Source organism: Camelina sativa, chromosome 6, assembly GCF_030686135.1.
Source record: "Camelina sativa cultivar CO46 ecotype springtype chromosome 6, ASM3068613v1".
NCBI lineage: Eukaryota > Viridiplantae > Streptophyta > Magnoliopsida > Brassicales > Brassicaceae > Camelina > Camelina sativa.
In genome coordinates, this window is record NC_141885.1 from 25,344,822 (window position 1) to 25,365,774 (window position 20,953).

At 35.9% G+C, this 20,953-nt stretch overlaps 4 protein-coding genes, 1 long non-coding RNA gene and 2 pseudogenes across 8 annotated transcripts; 5 read left to right on the top strand and 2 right to left on the bottom strand.

Moving 5' to 3' along the window:
• Nucleotides 1-206: 206 nt before the first annotated feature.
• On the top strand, nt 207-3,509 carry LOC104793003 (DNA (cytosine-5)-methyltransferase DRM1-like; annotated as a pseudogene). The gene is made up of 9 exons (XR_015559898.1): nt 207-426; nt 511-560; nt 661-760; nt 850-896; nt 980-1,069; nt 1,218-1,314; nt 1,451-1,536; nt 2,135-2,826; nt 2,925-3,509. The product of XR_015559898.1 is annotated as a DNA (cytosine-5)-methyltransferase DRM1-like (transcript).
• A 408-nt stretch (nt 3,510-3,917) lies between these two features.
• LOC104793004 (uncharacterized) lies at nt 3,918-6,140 on the top strand. Of its 2 annotated transcripts, none has more exons than XM_010519275.3 (4): nt 3,918-4,317; nt 4,758-5,385; nt 5,485-5,764; nt 5,911-6,140. In XM_010519275.3, the coding sequence occupies exons 1-4, from the start codon at nt 4,206-4,208 to the stop codon at nt 5,965-5,967; spliced, it is 1,077 nt and encodes a 358-aa protein (XP_010517577.1). In that variant the 5' UTR covers nt 3,918-4,205; the 3' UTR covers nt 5,968-6,140. The 2 variants fall into 2 exon arrangements, with proteins under 2 accessions (XP_010517577.1, XP_087310820.1); XM_087454694.1 differs by having other exon boundaries at nt 3,980-4,317; nt 4,796-5,385.
• A 60-nt stretch (nt 6,141-6,200) lies between these two features.
• LOC104793005 (transcription factor MYBC1 pseudogene) lies at nt 6,201-7,352 on the bottom strand (annotated as a pseudogene). Its single transcript, XR_015559899.1, has one exon. The product of XR_015559899.1 is annotated as a transcription factor MYBC1 pseudogene (transcript).
• A 3,144-nt stretch (nt 7,353-10,496) lies between these two features.
• On the top strand, nt 10,497-13,601 carry LOC104699375 (uncharacterized). The gene is made up of 2 exons (XM_010414689.3): nt 10,497-10,780; nt 11,099-13,601. Exons 1-2 carry the CDS (start codon nt 10,774-10,776, stop codon nt 13,186-13,188), a joined length of 2,097 nt encoding a protein of 698 aa, XP_010412991.2. The 5' UTR covers nt 10,497-10,773; the 3' UTR covers nt 13,189-13,601.
• A 152-nt stretch (nt 13,602-13,753) lies between these two features.
• LOC104793007 (putative protein S-acyltransferase 2) lies at nt 13,754-15,939 on the bottom strand. The gene is made up of 5 exons (XM_087454695.1): nt 15,499-15,939; nt 15,114-15,293; nt 14,728-15,033; nt 14,424-14,648; nt 13,754-14,319 (listed from the first exon to the last, which is right to left on the bottom strand). Exons 1-5 carry the CDS (start codon nt 15,607-15,609, stop codon nt 13,897-13,899), a joined length of 1,245 nt encoding a protein of 414 aa, XP_087310821.1. The 5' UTR covers nt 15,610-15,939; the 3' UTR covers nt 13,754-13,896.
• A 662-nt stretch (nt 15,940-16,601) lies between these two features.
• Nucleotides 16,602-17,105, top strand: LOC147942988 (uncharacterized). The gene is made up of 2 exons (XR_015559461.1): nt 16,602-16,753; nt 16,856-17,105. It is a non-coding gene; the product is annotated as an uncharacterized LOC147942988 (long non-coding RNA).
• A 658-nt stretch (nt 17,106-17,763) lies between these two features.
• Nucleotides 17,764-18,224, top strand: LOC109133451 (defensin-like protein 107). The gene is made up of 2 exons (XM_019246566.2): nt 17,764-17,894; nt 18,011-18,224. Exons 1-2 carry the CDS (start codon nt 17,801-17,803, stop codon nt 18,163-18,165), a joined length of 249 nt encoding a protein of 82 aa, XP_019102111.1. The 5' UTR covers nt 17,764-17,800; the 3' UTR covers nt 18,166-18,224.
• The last annotated feature ends 2,729 nt before the right edge of the window (nt 18,225-20,953 follow it).

Consider the following 20,953-nt stretch of genomic DNA (forward strand, 5'->3'; position numbering starts at 1 on the left):
GTTTTATTTGACCGGAACTTTGTTCTGTTCAGTCGCATTTGCCTACTCAGCTGTACCAAAACCTAGCTGCCGAACTTTGTTGGAAATCTAGCTGGACCAAAACCTTCAGAAGCAGCCGTAGCTCTCTCTCTCTCTCTCTCTCTCTGTTGTTTTAAACATGGAACTTTCTAGTAGTGATGAAGACAGTGATGAGATCTGGAATTCGGATGATGAATTGAGATTGATAACTATCAATCTTCTCCGATGCATTCTGTGTCTGAGACCTCAGGTGGACCTGCTTGTGTAAGTGCTTACTGAATTCTAAAGAAAAATTGCAATTCTTAACTTGTCTCTTCACAAGGGAATCTCTGATGAGACGTTTGCTAGTTTTATTGAGATGGGATTTTCAAGTGAAAGCATTGTTAGAGCAATTGAAGAAAACTGGTGGTTAGTCTATTTCTGATTTGTGTTTATATCTGAGATATGCATTTCTGAGTTCTGTCGATCGATGAAATGTTAAATCATTTGCAGGACCAAATCCAGAACCTATTCTGATTCTTGAAACGCTCTCCAAGTTTTCTGTGAGTCTCCTATTTGGCTTGAATTTTTCATGTGCATGTTCACAATTTGCTTGTATATAATCTTAACTCCACGTTTTTTTTTTTTTTTAAATTTGTGAAGACAAGCGATGAACCTACTTCTTCAAAATCCAAAGTTATCGATCAGCTTATTGGGATGGGGTTTCCTGAGGAAAATGTGTTAAAAGCTATACAAGAATACGGTAATGACATATCTCTTTGCTCTTTTTTCCTTCTAGGAATTGGGAAATCTTGTAATGAGGTTTATTGAACTTTCCTTGATAATATGCAGGAGACGAAAATGTTGATGAGTTAACAACTGCACTTCTTACTTATGCGGTAAGTAAACATTACAACTAAATAGTATATCGACATGAAAATATAGTATTTCATGTAATAGAAGGTCATTACTGTTTCTTTAGGAGGTAGAGAAAATGAGCGAAACGACAGACGACGAGAACATCAACACTAATGATGATGACAATCTCTATTCATTATCCTCAGATGATGAGGTACAATTGTTCTATCCAAGTTTCAGACCTTTGCTTGGTTATAACATTTTCTGCAGATTTTTTAAACTTTCAATGCAATGCTCATGTCTTACATTTTTAAGAAGTAGATTGTATGTGTTGCCTTCTTATCTGTTTTGGAAAATGACAGGATAAACCAAACTACTCGGATGAAGATAGTATACTCCAATATTTGATCAAGATGGACTTTTCGAGGGAAGAGGCTGCAGAAGCTATAGAGAGATGCGGTACGCTCTCGCTTAATTATTATCATTATACTTTAAAATTTTCTTATCTTTCTGTTCATATCTGTTAGACGTTTACTTGTTCATCAATCCAATTAGCATCCTTGCAAGTATTCACGTTTCTTCTCAAACTTTACAGGAGAGGATGCAAGTGTGGAAGAGGTCGTAAACTTCATTTGTGCTGCTCAGATGGCACGGCAATTCGCAGAACAAGATAAAAAAGAGGTAATAAGTCGAAGTCTCTTGAAGAACCTAATACAGCCATCAAGTTAGTATTGAATTATCCTTCTGCAATTCTGGTCAGTTCGATGAGACAGCTAGAGTTGTCCGCTTTAAAATTGTGTGATTGGTTAACTTCGTCCTATATTTTGTAATCAATGCCTGAGATCATTGTTTGTGTTGCATTCTTGTAGATTATTAACTGTAGTTTTTAAATTAACAAAGCTCTTGGATTGTGATCTTTGCATATTTATACCTCTGATAGTTTGATTAATGATAAGTTGAACTCTGGATTTCCTTGGTCTTAGCTTTTTTTTAATTCGATCAGATGCTTTGGTTTGAAATTACAATTTGATACCTTTTGTAGTTCTACTCAATGTTTCACAGAACTTACATTGCTTCCTCAAGTCTCGTTAATGTTTTTGCCGGTGTTGATTGTAGTTCAGTCTTTCTTCAGAACATGTAATTACTTCACTGTAGGTGGTAGACTTCATTTGTGTTGTTACTGTGTGGCTAAATAGAAGAAATTACCAAAACGGCAGTGAACTTTTCCCTAGATTATGCAGTTTTTCATGCTTGACTCAATGACTCTTTGACTGTGCAGCTTATAACTAACAGCAAAAAGAGGCGAGTATACAATGAGCCACCAAGAAGAGAGAGAAAGCCGAACACTGCCATGGCCAATGACGAGCTCATCCGTCTACCAGATCCGATGACTGGGTTTGGTGTCCCTAATGGACCTGGAATTATGACAAAAAGACCAGTCCCAATTCCAGATGTTGCTCGTGGCCCGCCCTACTTTAACTACGCGAACGTTGCAATGGCAAGTAAAGGTGTTTGGGCCAAGATTTCCAGCCACTTGTATGATATCATGCCTGAATTTGTGGATTCTAAGTATCTCTCTGCCGCTGCAATGAGAAGGGGTTACGTTCATAACCTGCCAATCGATAGAAGATACCAAATCCAGCCTCCACCACACTACACCATCCAAGAAGCCTTTCCATTGACCAAGAGATGGTGGCCCACTTGGGATGTTTGGGCACATTTATTGCCAGTGCTACGCTTACAAACAATCTACGTGAGAAGCTTGAGAGACATGATGGAGAGCCGCCTAAAAGTGTGCAGAAAGAAGTCCTCAAAGATTGCAGAAAATGGAATTTGGTCTGGGTTGGCAAGAACAAACTTGCCCCGCTTGAACCAGATGAGATGGAGATGCTTCTAGGCTTCCCAAAGGATCATACTCGAGGAGGACTCAGTAGAACTGAGCGCTTCAAGTCTTTAGGCAACTCGTTTCAGGTATAATTCGATAACTAACACCTCTCTGTCAGTTCAGTTTTGGTTTGAAAGTCTTTGGTTGGTTCTAAACTTGTGTTTTTGGTTTCATTTTTCTTTAGGTTGATACTGTTGCATATCACTTTTCCGTCCTCAAGCCTTTGTTCCCGAATGGAATCAACGTTCTGTCACTCTTCACGGGAATTGGCGGTGGAGAAGTCGCACTCCATCGTCTCGAGATTCGAATGAATGTAGTTGTGTCTGTGGAGAGTTCAGACGCAAATCGAAACATCTTGAGAAGCTATTGGGCGCAGACGAATCAGAAGGGTACCTTGAGACAGTTTTCAAAACTAGACAATAATACAATTGAGCGACTTATGGACGAGTAGGGAGGGTTTGACTTGGTCATAGGAAGAGGTCCTTGTAAGAATCTTGAAGGAGATCATTCGTCTCTCTTCTTCGAATATTGCAGGATTCTCGAGACGGTTCGCAGCAAATCAGCAGATATGATGAGGAGATGAAGAGTTTGAAGTCTCAAGTTGTTCTGATTTGAAAGAAAAGAAAAAAAAAAAACAGTTCTTACATCAGTACATGAGTAGCAACGTTCTAAGTGATTCAAAGTTGAATTTTGCAGATTCTTTTTGTGCCTTCTCTTTCTCTCCACTGTAAGGTTATACTATTTATTACTGCTAGAAAAATTTTCGATCTAAGTTTCTCTTCACTAAAAAGGTAAACTATACACTACACCAAATCGAACCAAAACTAAACCGAATATATTACACTACACTGTACTACTTTATCTTGGTGGGTTCGAGACCGTGGTCGTGGAATCGGAAGCAGAGCCTTGTACTGTGTTTATCTTCTCCATTTTCGATTGCTTGAAAGCTGAATAGCCTGAATCCAACAAGCCCTTAAACCTCAAGCTTCAACACTGCAAGTAGCACAACAACAGATGAACTCCGAGAAGTTTTGGTGATAATTGCTTTTTTAATAAACATATGAGGACCTTTTGTATAAATTCGGATTAGTTCGGGCCCCGTTTCTCTGTGTATTTTGCAACGCAATCTAAACCCTTCTAGAATATATATAACAATGCTAAGCCCACTAGGCCCACTAAAGATTTTTTTTTGAGTACACAAACAAAATTATATAAAATCTTAAGAATAAAATAAGAGTTATCTTCCCTTCCCTCTCGTTCGATTTGAGGGAGAGAGAGAGATAAGCTTTTTTTTTTTGCATCTTTTGTTCTTCTCTCTCTCGTCGTCGTCCTCCTCAATGCTTCCATTTCAATCATCCTCTTCCTCCTCTTGATTGACTTCTTCTTCTCTTTTGCTTCCGAGAGAGAAAGAATCAACCTTTTAGAGGAAGCAAGGACTTATCATCATCTGTCTAATCCACCTCTCATGGACACAGCCTTGACCTCTGAAACAAGTTGTGCCCTTATGGCCGACAAGGGATTCACGGTGGATCCTTTTTTGGTTGAGGCCCTTCAGAATCCTCGACATCGTCTTACCAGTAAGCTTCCTCTCTTTTTGCCCTGTTTGGTTGTTTCGTCTTCGATTCCTGTTACGATGCCCTAGTTTCTTCAAGTTACAATCTTGTATAGAACTGACCTGTGCTTATATCTTAATTGAGCTTAGAATCTTAGTTAGGGATTTTGGGGAGAACGATTGGTGTTAGGATTGTTTATTGCCTAGGTTGATTTCTAAGAAATTTTTGCGGATTCAGATCTTGGCTAAAGTGTTATCATTGTTAAAAGCTTACTTTGCAGAGGGATACATAACTAGGAAAGTGATTTTGCAATATTAATGTTTCTAATCTGATGTTATGAGTTTAAGATGTGAGATTTGTTTGGAGTTAAAAGTTATTTCTCTTTGATTATGCTTGGGGTCTATCTCATGGACTATTCTTTGCTTGACTGTTTTCTAAGCGATTTATTGTTCTTGTAATGTCAGTTTTGAGGATGGAACTTGATGTTCAGAAGTTCTTGCAGAACCCTGATGAGCAGCAATTCGAGTTCCAGCATTTCCCGATATCATATCTCCGTCTTGCAGCTCATCGTGTTGCTAACCACTATGGACTAGTCACATCAGTTCGAGATGGTGGTGCAGGTGGTAACGTGAGCAGGATTCTCGTGACTAAATCAACTGAGAGTAGGTTTCCTGCTGTTCGGCTATTTGAAATCCCAGCTAAACAATCAGAAACTGGCAAGTTTGAGCACATGAAAGTTGCTATAATAAAGACCCGACCTTCTAAAGGATCTGGAATGGAAGCTGGTGACCTGGGAAAGCAAGGTCCGAGAAGTGTTGAAGAGAGGAAAGAAGACTATGACAGGGCACGAGCACGTATATTTAACGGTCTTGCAAACCTTGCTTGTAACGATTCTCTGTCTGAAACTAATAATCCTTGGAAGGTGAATAGTAGTCCTATCAGAGATGATGAAAGTCAAGTGTTGAAGAGTGGTAGTATCGAGGCTGAGAAAAACCATTTCCCTAAGGAGAGCATTCCTGGATCTCGTATTGCAGTTCTCAGAGACAGAGAGAAAGACCGGTATGACCCTGACTATGACCGCAGCTATCAAAGGTACGTAGTAAAGCATCCATTACCCACGGTGATTGCTTGTGAATAACAAAGAACGTTAAAGCTTTCTTTTGTATACTTAAAAACCTTGTGCGCTTACAGGTACATTAGGAACCTCCCAGTCGACCAAAATTTCTGCTTGCCACACTTCAACATTCAGAAAATAGGGGCGCCGTGCTATGATATGGGATTTAGCGGGTATAGTCAAAACCCAAGTGCTCCTACGTCTCTCAGCTTGGGTCAACACTCTGTCATCAGCCCCTATGTGACCACGGGGTTAAACCAGCCTTCGATGAATGCTGCTATGTACATGCAATGGCCAAATGCAGCTGCGGTGATGTATACTCATTCTTATGAACACTTCAGAAACGCACCTTTTCAGGTAAACAAGTTTTTGCCTCTTTTTGACACTCCTTTATCAAGTTCACAATGAAACACTTGTGAGGAAAAGTAGATTGTATAACACATCTGAGTAGATACTTAAATTAGTCATTGATAAGTGTTTAAAAATGAATGTTGTTTCTGCAGGGGCAGTTCTATCCGCATCCGCAACCCCTTAGCTTCGATTACATGCAGAACCGGTAATTGCTTTTTTCGTTGAGGCTTAACGATTTGTGTAGTCCAAATTTTGAAACAGTTTGTATGTCGAATATAGAACAAACAAAACCTTTTGATTAGTGTCATTGCCTTGTCTTTTTTTTTTCTTCTTACTGTGTTACGCTCCAGCGTTTGGTTTTCAACGTAACTTTATCACGTCATTGCAACAGATGATAATTTAACTCGGCTTGTAGTGAATACAAATGATAACATCATACAAAAGTTAAACCGTTCGTGTAGAATTAAAAAAATATACACTAACAATACATTTATTAAGTTTGACGAAAAATGCAAATTACACAAGATAATCCACATACCTTTTAACATTATTACTTCCATAAAAATGAAGTTAAGAACTCAAATATATTAATTTCCCGCAGGGAAGAGCTTAAGAATCTTCCTACCACCATCTCCATTACCTTGTGCGGAATCTTCATACTTCAGATTACGAACCACTTGGTTTTGCTGAGTGATCACATGCTTCCCCATATACGGATGCTCTAATGGAGGCATCAAGTACTCATGATGGTTCAAGAAATGTGCCGGAACCGGCGAGCTCGCGAATAGACGATCAGTTGCTGAGTCGGAGACGATAACGTGTCCACCGGAGATTCCATTACCGTTCCCGCCTTGCATTCTCCTAAGGTAAAGACGATATTTCTGAAGATGGCTCGCGACGTTCTCTCTAGTCAACCCTTCAACGCTCATTAGCTGCATTATCGTCTTCGGAACTGCGTTCTTGATCCCTAAATGTCCAACAGCGTCGACGAAACGTTTGTGTAGCTGAGGCGTCCACACTAAACGCGGTCGTTTCAACGTTCTTGCTGGCTCTCCTCCGATCGATCCTGAACCAAGATCCGTGGAATCGCCACCGCCGAAATCAGAATTCATCATCATCGGTTGAGGAGTTAGAGTTGGAGTTGTTGGAGTGGTGGATGGTTGAAGGTTCTGGTGGTGGTGATAAGTAGCTGTGGTTCTCTTCGATCCAAGATGATGGTTAGGGCTTCCGATTTGGAACGCGAGAGCTAGATGAGGAGTGATCAAGGTTTGAGAGATAGGGATGAGTTCTTCCGGTGAAGGAAGCTCCTCTTCCCATCTAAGGAACCAGTTTGGATTATCTTCTCTCATTTTAGAGGCGGTGGGTGATGGTGAGACGGCGGCGGAGGAAAGACGGAGGAGAGAGGATCGAGGTGGATCTTTTTGTTTAAGTGAGGAAAAGAACAAAGTAACTATAGTGAATATTTGTAGATAGAATGATATATATGGAGGAAATGAGAGTGATTGGCTGATTCCATTTCTCTCGAATAATGTGTTAATGGGGTTATGGAAACGGAATAAATTGAGGATTCTTTATTATAAAATGATATATAAATAAGAATAAGAAACAGGAAAGTTTGAAAAATGAAAATAAAAATAGTAATACACTTGTGAGAGAGAGAGAGAGAGAGCATATGAACTGTCATTGTCATTACACGGTTCGGTTCATGGCGTCGTCCAAATTTGCCAGTTCTGTGTGTCCATGCGAAATGTTTGCCTTATTTAAGTGACCAATTTGCAATTATTCTTTAGGTAAAAGATAACAATAATGGATCGTGCGTGTGTGTGTGTGTGGATTTCCATTTTATTAAGAAAAAAAATATCAATAAATAAGAATCGATCGCATAAGAATGCGCCAATAGTTGAGCCGACATGATTTGAATAAATTTTTAAAAGTACATATGATCAGATAACCCAAGGCAGAGAGAACCTTATATGTGACAGAAAGAAGAAATCTCAATCTTATACTAGTAGTAGTATTAAAAACAACGATTGTGTTGTGTCCTCGATAAGACGAAAACTATAAATTCCGAATCTTTCTCTAAATTTAAAGAGCGATCTGTGATTGATTATAACTAATAATTAGTACTAAAATATAAGGACACCAAATTACCAACCAAGGAAGAATAACATTTAATTTCCTTAAAAATGTGATGGAAAAATAAAATATATATAAAAAAAACTATATAATGACAGAAACAGTTAAAGTTAATAATTGAAGGGATTGGTTTTAACTTTTTGTTAGTTTGGATCTGTCACTGTCTTATGTGTTTCGAAGTTTATGGTCCAAAAGCCTCAGAAAGATTCTGGGCTCTCCACGTGGCGCGTGTCTTCACTCACGCGTTTATGTTGCGGCTGGGAGTTACAAGAAACAGCACCCTTTCGTACAATTGGTCTCAACTACGCATGAGATTCCACGGATTAGGTTATTAGCCAACTTTTTAGTATTTTTAATTAAACTTCATTTAGTTAGTGGGTTTAGTTGTCTGTAAACCATGCGTGTTTATATTACTTTTTAAATTAACTTTTTTTTGGTTTTTTTCTCTGATTGTGAAGTACAGTATATAACAGTGCATATTTGTATCCAAATCATTATTTAAAATATTTTATTTATCCTTCAAAATAAATCAAACATTTTTAAGATTATTTTGTTTTTCTTTTGTTAAATTACTTTAGGTAATTATGTTGTTTTTTCTTTCTAAATGCATGTGCAAAAACCATTAATTAAAATAAGTTACAGTTACATGGAAATTTTATTGCACTCGTATATATCATCGAGTTATACACAAAAAAAAAAAAAAAAAAAATATACACATATTATAATACAAAGCATGGGTTAAGAGTGGGACTTGTGCTGCATTAACAAATAAATAAGAGATTAAAGTATATGTAGTAGAGTTGTGTGAAAAGATTTATATTCCAATTTTAGGTTCGGCGTGTGATGTGAAATAAGGAAGCTAAATCTGCTAGCTCTAGTTTATATATATGATCTATTCGGAATGAGAAAGTGGAATTGTCTTTATTTTAGTTAAATTGATTCTTGTTAAAGATTTGGTTCCAATTGTACGTATGTAGGTGCGTGCACATAAACCATATCTGATTAGGATTTCTCTCAACTTTTCTCCCAAATGATGAATGAATAGAGCATCATTTATACATTTTTTTCAGTGAAAGTTAAATTAGAACACAGGATCGAGCATGATGATATAATGGTCGCTGATCAGCGGCCAGTCACTATTCAATAAGCCAACTAAACTTGTCGACATATTAACGACCTAATAAGAATATTTAAAAACAACTTGGTTTTCTAACCTAAATATTAAGAAGTGTCTAGTGGCCAACCTCTCAGCACCATCTTTTCTATTATTTTAGACTATTAGACAAAATGAGATAAGGAATCTTCTTCCGAAGTCACCAAGACAAGAAGTGAAACCGGACAAGAATTGTCCCCTTGATTTCTTTTGCACCAAAATATTTTGGACTTTTTTAAAGCGAACCTTACTTAAGGCCAGGAAAGCACAAAAGAGGGGGTTTATGCAATAGATCCTTTTGAAATAATAATGTTAGCTTTACAAAACAATAACTTAAAACCTTTTAATTTTGGAAACTACATTGCGAAAAGCAGAATGATTTAAAGCGGGGAATCTTTTATCTTTTATATTGATGGAAAGAATAAGATAATTCGTGAACCATGTGATGCCCATGTTTTATTATATACTGTACGTACACTATTATTTTGCCATCATCGAGTAGATGTGTAATTTAGATGGATTACTACCTATCATTCAATCACATAGGATAGTAATACGGTAAGGTTGAAAAATCCATATCAGGTTATTGTTTAAGTTGAGAAGAACCTACATATTTGGTTTGAAGTCTAGACTCGACGTCGCCATAGAAATCCAATATACTAATTTCCTTTGGTCACCTTGGATTAGCATTCCACGAAATACATAACGCTAACATTAAAATGTTCCTTTGACCAAAAAAATACTCAAAACAAAATTCCAAGCTCCTAATTTATTTATTTTATTTGTAAAGGGCCCAATTTCGAGAGCAAGACATTTTTCTTCTAGATAAGTTTCTTTTGCAATTTCACTGTTGTGTAGTCTAGTCTGATGAATAATCCATAGTTGTTGATGGTCCATGAAGAAATTGTCATTCATATGTTTCCAAACAAACCTTTAAATGACAAATCTTTTTTTTATCAATCACCTCCGATCCCTCTTGTGGGACAAAGACGAGTAAAAGAGAAGCTGGCACAAAATTTATGATTCAATAAAATTTGGAAAACACTGTGGACATAAGGTGGGCCGTCATTGGGTAAGATCTAGGCCCAGAGTAAACGCAGATTGTCTAAAATCTAACCACTGTATCTCAAATTTTTGATTCTCATTTATTAATTAACATTTATTTCAATTTTTATCATATGAATTCCTTTTCTTATTTTATAAATTATTTTGGTACTAACGTTTTTATTACAAAAGAAAATCTAGCACGAAGTAAATATATTTGATCTGTTGTAATAATGTCACGGTTCCAACTTTCTTCTATAGTTAAAAATCGACGTCGTTCAGATCCTGCTTGTAGTTGAAAGCTCTATTAATGGCTAATTTCATTAGTATACATTGGAGACCAGTAAGAAGACCGCAGTCTTTCTTAGGTCCCCTACTAATAAAATAATTGGTTCATCACAAATTGTTAGTGTTTACTGTTTAGTACTTTTGACCTGTCTTGTAATTAAAAAAAAAAACAAAGAAACACAAACTACCGAAGAATGAATTAATTAAAAAGAAAAAAGAAAAAGAAAAGGAAAAAGGTAAGAACACACAGGTCAGCGAGTTGGACTCATCTGGCTTAGAAGAGAAGAGAAGAGAATCATAGAAAGAACACGCGACGACGAAGCTTACACAGAGACAGAGAGATAGCTGAGACTAAGCTGAAGAAAGAAGCCTTTGAGTATCATAAACCTCTGTAATGGAAGGTTCGTTCGTACCTTTTGTTTAATATCATCCGCTCTTTTTTTTTCAGATTTTTTTTTTCTCCGTCAGTCTGAGAAAAAAACCCTAGATTTTTTGCCGACTTGAATTTGCTTCTTTCGAATTTGATTCTAGCACACTAGTAGTAACAATTCATATTCGGAATCAGCATTATCTCCACGAGAATTTGTCACTTCTGCCCTAAATCTGAATTCGATACCCCGAATTAGGTTTTTTTTTTTTTTTTTTTTTTTTCACTAGAATTAGTAACGTTTTTTTTATGCCAACAGATTGATTTCTAAGTTATCCAAATTGTTATACAGGTAAATCACCAGACCTGGAATCAATCGGGTCTGGTACAACTACAAAGCGTTCAAGTGTTTCAAGCCGATCTCGTACCCGCAGAGATTTCCTTACAAGATTTACAGACAGTGAACATTTCGCTGAAAAGCTTCAAGATTGGTTTGCTTTAACGTTGGACAACAACTCTAAGAGTAGCAATGGACCTGTCTTTGATGTTCCTTTTGAGCTTGTTGAGCTTCAAAAGTTTGATTACGCATTAGAAGGCATTTCTTTTCAGCAGCTTACACGAATGCCTAACGCTGTCTACGCTTCCACATCTACAGCTGTTGAGGCTAAGGCTTATTTAGCTATAGAGGATTTTTTACACGCTACTGTCAAGAGTTTGTGGGAAGCGTTTTGGAGTCAGGACGAGCCTGTTCCTTTCTCTGTTGGTTGTTTGTATAATCAGAATCTTAAGTTTTATCAGGCTGAGAGAGCTTTGGGTATTGGGAAGCTTGATGGTCTTTCTGGGACTGGTGTTTTGCTTAAGAATCCTCGGCATCCACATGGGAAATGGGATCATATTCTTGAGCTTGCTCTTTTAAGGCCTGACATTGGAAGCTTTGCTCAGGACAGTGATCGTCCGCCTTCTTTACCTGTCTTAGGCGAGGCTCTTTTCTATGCTCTCCGTATACTCATCGCAAGGAGTGTGAGCCGTTTGGATTTTTCTCAAAGCTCAAACTGTGTCTTTGTTCTTCTCGTTGATTCGCAGTTTGGAGGTGTTGTTAAAGTTGAAGGGGATGTGAATAAATTGGATTTTGACTTGAACAATGTTTACGAGTGTGCAGCCGACTGGATAATGAAGCATTCCAAGATAGCTGTGTCGCCAGTTGACAGGATTTGGAACAAGCTGGGGAATGCTAACTGGGGTGACATTGGTGCTTTACAAGTAGTCTTTGCTACTTACCACAGTATAATGCAGTACTTTGGTCCACCGAGGCATTCTATTGAAGACTTAGCTGCTGACCATAGTTCTCGCCTTCACTCAAGACGACAGGAGAGACAGTTGGGTGATACTAGTCTCAATGAAAACGGTACGTTTAGGTTCCAGCAAAGTACCATGTCTCCTGAAATTGTTGAAGTCCAAGAAGAATCAACCAAAATTGAGACTGAACCATCAATGAAACTGGAAGTTGGATCGGTTCTGTGGTTGGAGGATTCGAATTTTCAAAAAGGGTATCAGATTGACGAAATATTGACTAATGGTACGCTCCCCTATCATATTGCATCACCAGTGGACGATGCAGGGAAGTCTGTGTTCTTGTATGTTGGTTCTCCTCCTTCACAGCTTGAACCAGCTTGGGAAGACATGAACTTGTGGTATCAGGTCCAAAGACAAACTAAGATATTAAGTATTATGAAACAGAGAGGACTGTCTAGCAAATACCTGCCGCAGCTCCATGGGTCTGGTCGGATACTTCACCCAGGGCAATGTCAAAAACCAAGTTCAGGTGGACGATGTGATCATCCTTGGTGTGGAACTCCAATTCTTGTGACCACTCCGGTTGGTGAGACAGTAGCTGACTTGGTAAATGGGGGCCGGTTTGGTCAAGAAGAAGCTATTCGATGTTGCCATGATTGCTTATCTGCACTTTCTTCCTCCTCTTCAGTTGGGATCCGACACGGTGATATCCGACCAGAAAATGTAGTTTATGTCACTTCGGGTGTAAGACATCCTTACTTTGTACTTATTGGTTGGGGTCACGCTGTGCTTGAGGATAGAGATCGACCAGCGATGAATCTTCATTTCTCCTCGACTTATGCGCTTCAGGAAGGGAAACTATGTGCTGCCTCAGATGCAGAGAGCTTGATTTACATGCTTTATTTCTGTTCTGGAGACTTCCCTGAATTGGATTCAGTTGAAGGAGCTCTTCAATGGAGAGAGACCTCTTGGTCAAAAAGATTGATTCAGCAGAAGCTAGGCGATGTCTCAACCATTTTAAAAGCGTTTTCAGACTACGTTGATAGTTTATGTGGGACACCATATCCATTAGATTACGACATTTGGTTAAGAAGATTAAAGAGGAATCTTTCAGAAGATCATGGGAAAGAAATTGAAACTTCAGGCTAAGCTCTGATCCAAGAAACAAAATGGGGTTTCGCCATACCAGATAATGGAGGTCCTTATATGTAAAGATTCGATTCCTTTTGAACATTCTTTCAGGTGCCCTCTCTCTCTCTCTTTCTCTCTCTGCTTAACCTGTCCGAGACTGGAAGCCTCACGATGAGACGTATCCTTTGGTTTTGCCAAGTCTGAAAAGTTTGGGACCTTTGTTTTCTGTTCTTGTACATGTTCTTTGAAAAGGATTAGATTCTGCGTCTCCCTTGGCTGTTAATGTTCTTCTGTTCCTTTTCTTCATTATTATTATTATTATTATCATCATCTTGAGAGCGATTCTCTATTTATTTATTGTAAAGGTGAGAGCTTTTTTGTTCCCATTTTGACTTGTGTTTAAGTTTACGAGTTCTTTTCTTCTTCCAACATTGATTCTGTCTCGTCGCCATTATATTATTTTCAAGTATTCAAGAAACCAAAATGAGTGAAGGAGAACCAAGGAAGAAACTGTTTTGAATAAACCTGTGTTGCAAGAAACTTGCGCCGCAATGACTACTCCTGTACCCTTTTTATCTCTTAATTTTACTCGAAGACAAAAAGCGTATGGCTTTAGAAATAAAGAGAGTATAGTTTACACAAGTAATCAAGCATTTTTCACAGACGCAAAGATTCTGCAAAAGATCTATGTTCTGTGATCCATGGTTTCTTTTCTTTGTTGTTGTCCTACCTCGATCTCACATCAACACTCGAGTTTCTTGTTATATACGCGGGTTCTTGAATCCCTGGGATGGGAAACACGGTGTTGGTCTCAATGGTTCCTTCACCTAAACCTTTCTTCTTGACAGTTTCTTCGATGTTTCTGTTGTCATACTCCAGTGTCTGGAGGAGCAAACCGCCTTTGCTGTTTTTGCAACCGCCAATTTCCATTTCCATATCATATTTATCTCCTCGAGGTCCAAACGTTCGGTCTAGCTCAGATGCAATGGATCCAACCTCTACGTCAGTTTCCTCTGGAGCCCAGTCTCTGAAGTTGATCATAGGAGGTGGGATTCTGGCAAAGAACAACTCATATAGGTTCTTGAAGAGACCCTTTCCGTAAGGGTTTTCTTTCTTGTCATATCGGTACCGGAAATTCTCATAAGTTGTCTGCAAAATAGTAATAAAAGAGTCAAAATTACAAGCGAACTAAACAAACAAATTTGCAAAAACAGAACACAAAACAGAGCAACAAGAGTAAGGTAGGATCTTGCCTGATTAGTGCAGATGAGGTAGAGGTGGAATACAGTGAGTCCGCCGACAAACCAGACAACGACGAAGCAGTAGAGGATGAGAACAACAAAGACGAAGTCGTTTGCGATGACCACTAACAACATCTTTCCGTGTAACTCAAGCATACTGATCCATGAGAAGACAAAGACGTACAAGCAGAGGAGTGTTGAAGTTGATATGAAACAGATGAAGTACGGATAGTTTCGCTGCAAAAACCACAGATCCTACTTACACTTTTTGTTTCAAGAGATTCAAAAGGAAAGGTTGTTAATTTAGAAGACTTACTAAAGCGATGCATTGGCCAACCCATGGACAATGGTGATCAAATCTTTGGACACAGTTGTTACAGATGGAACAGTGAGAGGCGCGTGGAGGACGGTAAAGAAAACACGTATCACAAAACTTAACTTTGACAGTGTAGCCATTCACCAGTATATCTTTGGTTCGAGGTATCTTTGTATTACCAAGTTTGTTGTTTACCCATTCTGAGGATTGAGTGATCATATCAAACCCTTCTGCTTCAGGTGCTTCTTTGTTTCTAGGAATAATCCCGGGGTCTCTCGAGGATGTTAAGAAGAGAAATGTGAAATCCTGCAAAGAAGATACATGAAATATACAGAAAAGGGCAACATAGCTCACAAAGAAAGAAACATTTTGTAATATGGTTATACCAAGACTGTGAGCAACAGTGCACCCAACAACACAAGAGAGTGGAACAACGGATAGCGTTTCCCAATCATAAAAGCCATTCGGATGCAGAAAGTGAGAGCAGGACCTCCAATCATAACTGTGGTGAGAAGGAGCGAAGATGCATCTGGACCAAAGACTAGTCTCCCTCCGCAATAAAATTTCTAAAACATAAAAACAAGAAACATGGACAAGTCATCAATCAAGCTGGTTCTGACATTAACAAATCAGGGGTTTAGTATCAAATCTCTTTCCGAAACATGATATATCTTGTGTCAGGACATTACAAAAACCCTTTTGTTTGTTTGTCAAATTCAAAAACAACAGAAAAGTTTCATTATAGTGAGAAAGTATTAAAAATGGGCTTACATTGTTACCCGGCCAGAGTTGGTAGATCCTCTTGGGTTTACGATCCTGAGAAAACATGGTTTCATCGTCGGAAGGAGCACTATGAACATGACAACTTTTCTTCCTCCCCATTTCACCAATATCTTCTTACTTCTTCTTCTTCTTAATCCTCAAGCCTCAGAATCAACGACGAAACGACCAAAAAACGTAATCTCCATATTGTCTGCTTAGGGTGTTGTCGTTGTCGCGGCCAGCGAAGGAAACCGGAGATTTCAAATCGCTGCCGCCTGGGCTTTTGGCTTCTTTCTTTCTTCCTCCTCGACGTAAACTCGCTCTCTGGCCTCCTCCGCTCTCTTTCTCTCTCTGTTTTCTTGCTAATTAAGGTTTGTGTCAAAAGAGTTGTTTCTCTCTCTTCCCCTTAAAGCTTTTTTCCTCGGCCATTGGAAGTTCGTCAACACCAACATCCATTCTCTTCTCTGGAACATCCTTAACATAGCAAATCTCTCCATCACAGCAATTTTTCTCCTTACTTCTCGCAACCCTCCAAAACCCTAATTTTCATTACTTCTCCCGCACGCGCCATTTTCTGTTTTAACAATCAAACAACTCTAACTTATAATTCCCTGTGTGCGCGGTGCGTCATGTGTGTTTTATAAGACTTACTTGACACAATTATATCTCGAGAGCCGAGAGTTAAGCGAAAGTAGCAAAACTGACATATATATCTTAAAATTAATTGTTTATTAGCTTTGGATAAAAACTAAAAAAATAAATTAAAATTTTTGATTTGAAAAATCACATTAAAAATAAATAATAGCATTCTTGTTGAAACAATAAATAACTCTTCAACATATTTTATGAAGTGGAGCAAATTCTTATTTCAAAATTTTAACTAATATAGGAAACCTAATTACATATTTGACTGCATAAATACCAGCTTACTAATGTTCAAATGTAATTAGGTAAAAGAATCATTATATTATTAAATCTGTCTTGTCAACAAGTATTTTTCTTTTGACTACAATAAATTTACAAGTAAATCTGTTGTAAGATTATGTTATATTCCCAACTTTGACTAGGATAAGTACCTTTTTTAATGTATGTTTGTTTTAGTATATATAAACAATCAGTCTAAACTAATACAATCATATTAAGAAAAAAAAAATCATAAAAATGGGTATCAGTATCACCATGAAAATTTTAGTCGCATTTGCTTTCAGTGCCTTCTTCATCCTATCTTCTGTTAATTGTCGTACGACAACCGCTAGTACTCCAGGCACTAGTTTATTTTAATACAACATTGTATAATTATGGATATGATTTTCTCCATTTTAATAAATGTACATATTGTTTTTGTTTTTTGTTTTTTTGTTAATAGGTTATGGAATAAACCAGCAGGATATACAATGCTTCTATGGAACATATCAATGTCGTACTGGAGGGAGGCCCAAATGCATTATCTTTTGTCGAGATCATGGTTATTATTATGGCTTGTGTGTTTCTGATGCATGTTGTTGTAGTATTCCATTCCCTCCCAGCAGGGGTCCGAAATGAAAAAAAGAAACTACACATATATAACCAAAATATGTATTCATTTCCTTGAAATATAATATCATTATTTTTATATATTATGATTATATCTATCTATTAAAAAAGATCTATAGCAAAATTCTAAACAAAACTTTATCAAATAGAAGTTACTTTGAAGGACTGAAAACAGAGGCTGAACAGTAAAGATGTTAGGACCATGTTTTCCCAGACTAATTTAACATGTATTGTTTGCTTCTATATATGTTTTCTAGATTCATGTTGCATAAGAAGTTACATAAGGGAAATTGAGCACCTTATTAACAACCTTAAAATGACAATGGGTTACATGTTTGGTCAGTCTTCTCTATATGCAGCCGATATTCCTTGAGCTGAACATTATGGTCAGCATGTCATTGCAAGAGCAACAAGCGTCCACATCTCTCTTTGCCGACCAGATGTGTTGACATTCACACATCTTGCCTCTGTTTTACTCTCAGACCAGGAAACTCTTTGAGTCAAAGAGAACTTGAGTAGAATTTATGTGTCCTTCCATGTTAGAAGATCATATATATATACTTGCCAAAACTAATATGATCCTATACTATCTACAACATAAAGACATTCCTAATCACCCCAACCATAGAGATTTTTTTTCGTGATACACATGGGTCAGTAATAAATGAAATAGATATTTCCTTGATCTTTCTTGGTATATATACTCCAGTAGTGTAGCTAATCAGTCTAACCCAAGAAGAAGGAAAACAAGAAAAAAAGTTAAGAGATTATTGCAAAAATGGCTATCAGCAAGAAAAAATTAATTTCATTTGTTTTCACTGTCCTCTTCATCATATCATCTGTTAATTGTCGTATGAAAACTAGTTATCCAGGTATATTGGTTCATTCTTTATATCATCACTTCATTATTATGAACAAAAATTTGTTTTGTTTTCAATTAATGTATGTACTGGGTCAATGTTTCTTTTATTCAAAACAAAATTAATAGGTTATGGAATAAAGCAGCAAGATAGACAATGCTTCAAGAGTTATGAATACTTATGTCGTGGTGGAGAAGGCGACTGTAAAGATTATTGTAGAGATCATGATTATGCTACTGGCTTATGTGTTAGCCATCCTGATGCATGTTGTTGTACGATTTAATTTACACTCAAAAACAAAAATAAATAAATTTAATAAAATGTCTTGATATTTGCTAGAAATATAACATCAATATTTTGGAAATGTTTTGATTATCTATACATAAAATATAGAATAAAATAAATAACCTTCACTAAATGAAATTTAATTTGATTAGACTTGAGCAATAGCTTCTGCAATTTGAACAAAATGTAAAACAAAGTCGATATACAACTTAATGAATGTAAAATACATAGGAGTTTAGTCCAATACGTTTCATGTGCTATAGCTATACGCGGCCATGTTATATTTTAACAATTTATTGAAGATAATTAATTAAATGGTGAAGATTTACATCAGTTTATTTTTAGTTTTGGGTATAGAATGAACTAATGTTTGATTTTAAAATTACATCAAAAACTATAACCACCTACTTTGTTAAATGGAGAGAAAAGAATGATTGATTAATCTTTTTTAGATGATAACTAATGGTGAAGATTTACATCAGTTTATTTTTAGTTTTGGGTAGAATGAACTAAAGTTTGATTTAAAAATTACATGAAAAACTATAACCACCTTCTTTGTTAAATGGAGAGAAAAGAATCGATTAATCTTTTTTAGATTATAACTAATGGAATTTGCAAATGATATATCAAAATCACATTAATTAAAGTATAACAATATATTTTTGAGAAATTGAGAGAAATGGCTACTATCTCCACCTCACATACAACCAAAATCATTAATTGACACTATCTCATTCATTGTATATCACTTATCTCATTCACTGTATTTCAACTACTGTTTTTTTTTTTCGATTTACAAGTTACAACCATTCAAGTTTGCAAAACTTATTTCAAAAATCACACTAAAAATGTTATAACAGTATATTTTGGGAGGTCGAGGGTATATTACTAATCTATTACGAATTACAACCATTAAAATTTACAATCTTTTGGTCAATATGTGTTTAAATAGAAAGATTATGTTCTTTTTCAAACTTTGACCAAGAAAAATACCTCTTACGATGAAGAACTTACCCCTTTATACATTACAAGACCAAAGCATCCTTCTCCTTGTCGATCGTGGGAGCATGTATTCCTTTATCTCCATCAAAGCATCCTTCTCCTTTTCAAGACAATTGCTGCTTTCGTATCCATGTATTTGCACCAACAATAATATCACCCATATAAAGGAATTTACCCAGCAACACCATGTCTTCCATAACAATTATAATATATTAATTTAATTTGGAAAACAAATAAAAAAGCATGTTCAAAAATTTTTCTCAACCAAAACTATGGAATAACATATTCCCCCCACCCCATAAGTTGGTATTTAATATAAAAAATTAAATAAAAAAAAGCAAAACATTAGCATTTGTAAAGAAAAGCATAAGCAAAACATAAGGAAAATTATTTTTTTATGTATGTATTTGATAACAAATAAAATAGACTTTCAGGAAATGTTATATCATCTCTCTTTTATTGTTACGTTAGCATTTTGTTACTTCATTTAAAAAAATGTTTTTGTATATAAAATTTGAATACAAATTTTCAAGATTCATGGGGTTTTTTATTTTCTTTTCAAACATGTAATATATTATATAATATTCTGTTAATATAAATAAAAGATTTAGACATATGAATGAATACATATTCAATATTATGTAATTGTTTTTATGTCTTTAAAATAGATCATCGATCTGTGAGTTTTAATTAATACTAGAAAATTAATGAATTTTATATATTAAAATTGAATAGAATAATATCAAAAGATTAGAAGACACGTAAAAACTTCTTAGAGTATGGATTTTAACCTTAATCTTTTATTTTTTATGAAGGAACCTATGGGAACTTGAAAACCCCATTATTTGCCTTGTTGGGATGCAAATCTCTTTACTTGGACATAAAGACGCAATATATATGGACTGTAAAGTATATTAGTATATCGAAAGTGTTATGGTCTTTTTAGATTTTTTGCAACAAATATTTATATCTCCAGATATCAATCGTTTTCTAATTAAAAATATTTATTTAATTAATATTTTATTTTAATTAAGTTTTTTTAATAACAATTGAATGTAATTTTTTACACATTTTAAGATTAGTTTTATATTTGTAATTCTCAATTAATATAGTAGGATATAGTCATTTATCACTTTTGATATTTTAATTATTTTTAACCTGTAAACTTTATTCTGTATAAATAAAATAAAATAAATAAATAAAACATACATGGGGACTCGGTAGCGCTTGATGGTGTTCCCTTGATTCTTCCAGCCAAATTTGGAAGAAGAAGAAGATGAGCCGACAATTAAAGAAAGTAAAAAAAATATATATATTTTTTACTAGTTCAACTGGTATTTTTTCAATTATATAATTGTATAGTATTAGTTAATAACTTAATATAATAGTATAAAGAAATTTAGATAAAACAGAATATATTTTAGATGAGATAAAATAGGGAAAAAATCGTTAACTGACACTTATCTCATTCATTGTGTATCACTTAACTTATTTCAACTACAAGTTACAACCATTAAAATTTACAAAACTTATTTCAAAAATCACACAAAAAATGTATAACAATAGTATCTTTTTGTGAGGTCGAGGGTATGTTAACTAATCTTTACGACCATGATAAATTACAATATTTTGGTCAATATGTGTTTAAATAGAAAGATTATGTTCTTTTCCAAATTTTGACCAAGAAAAATACCTCTTACGATGAAGAACTTACCCCTTTATATTACAAGACCATATCTACTCGCCAAATCTAAAATATGATCCTGTAATAAGTTCTTAGTATA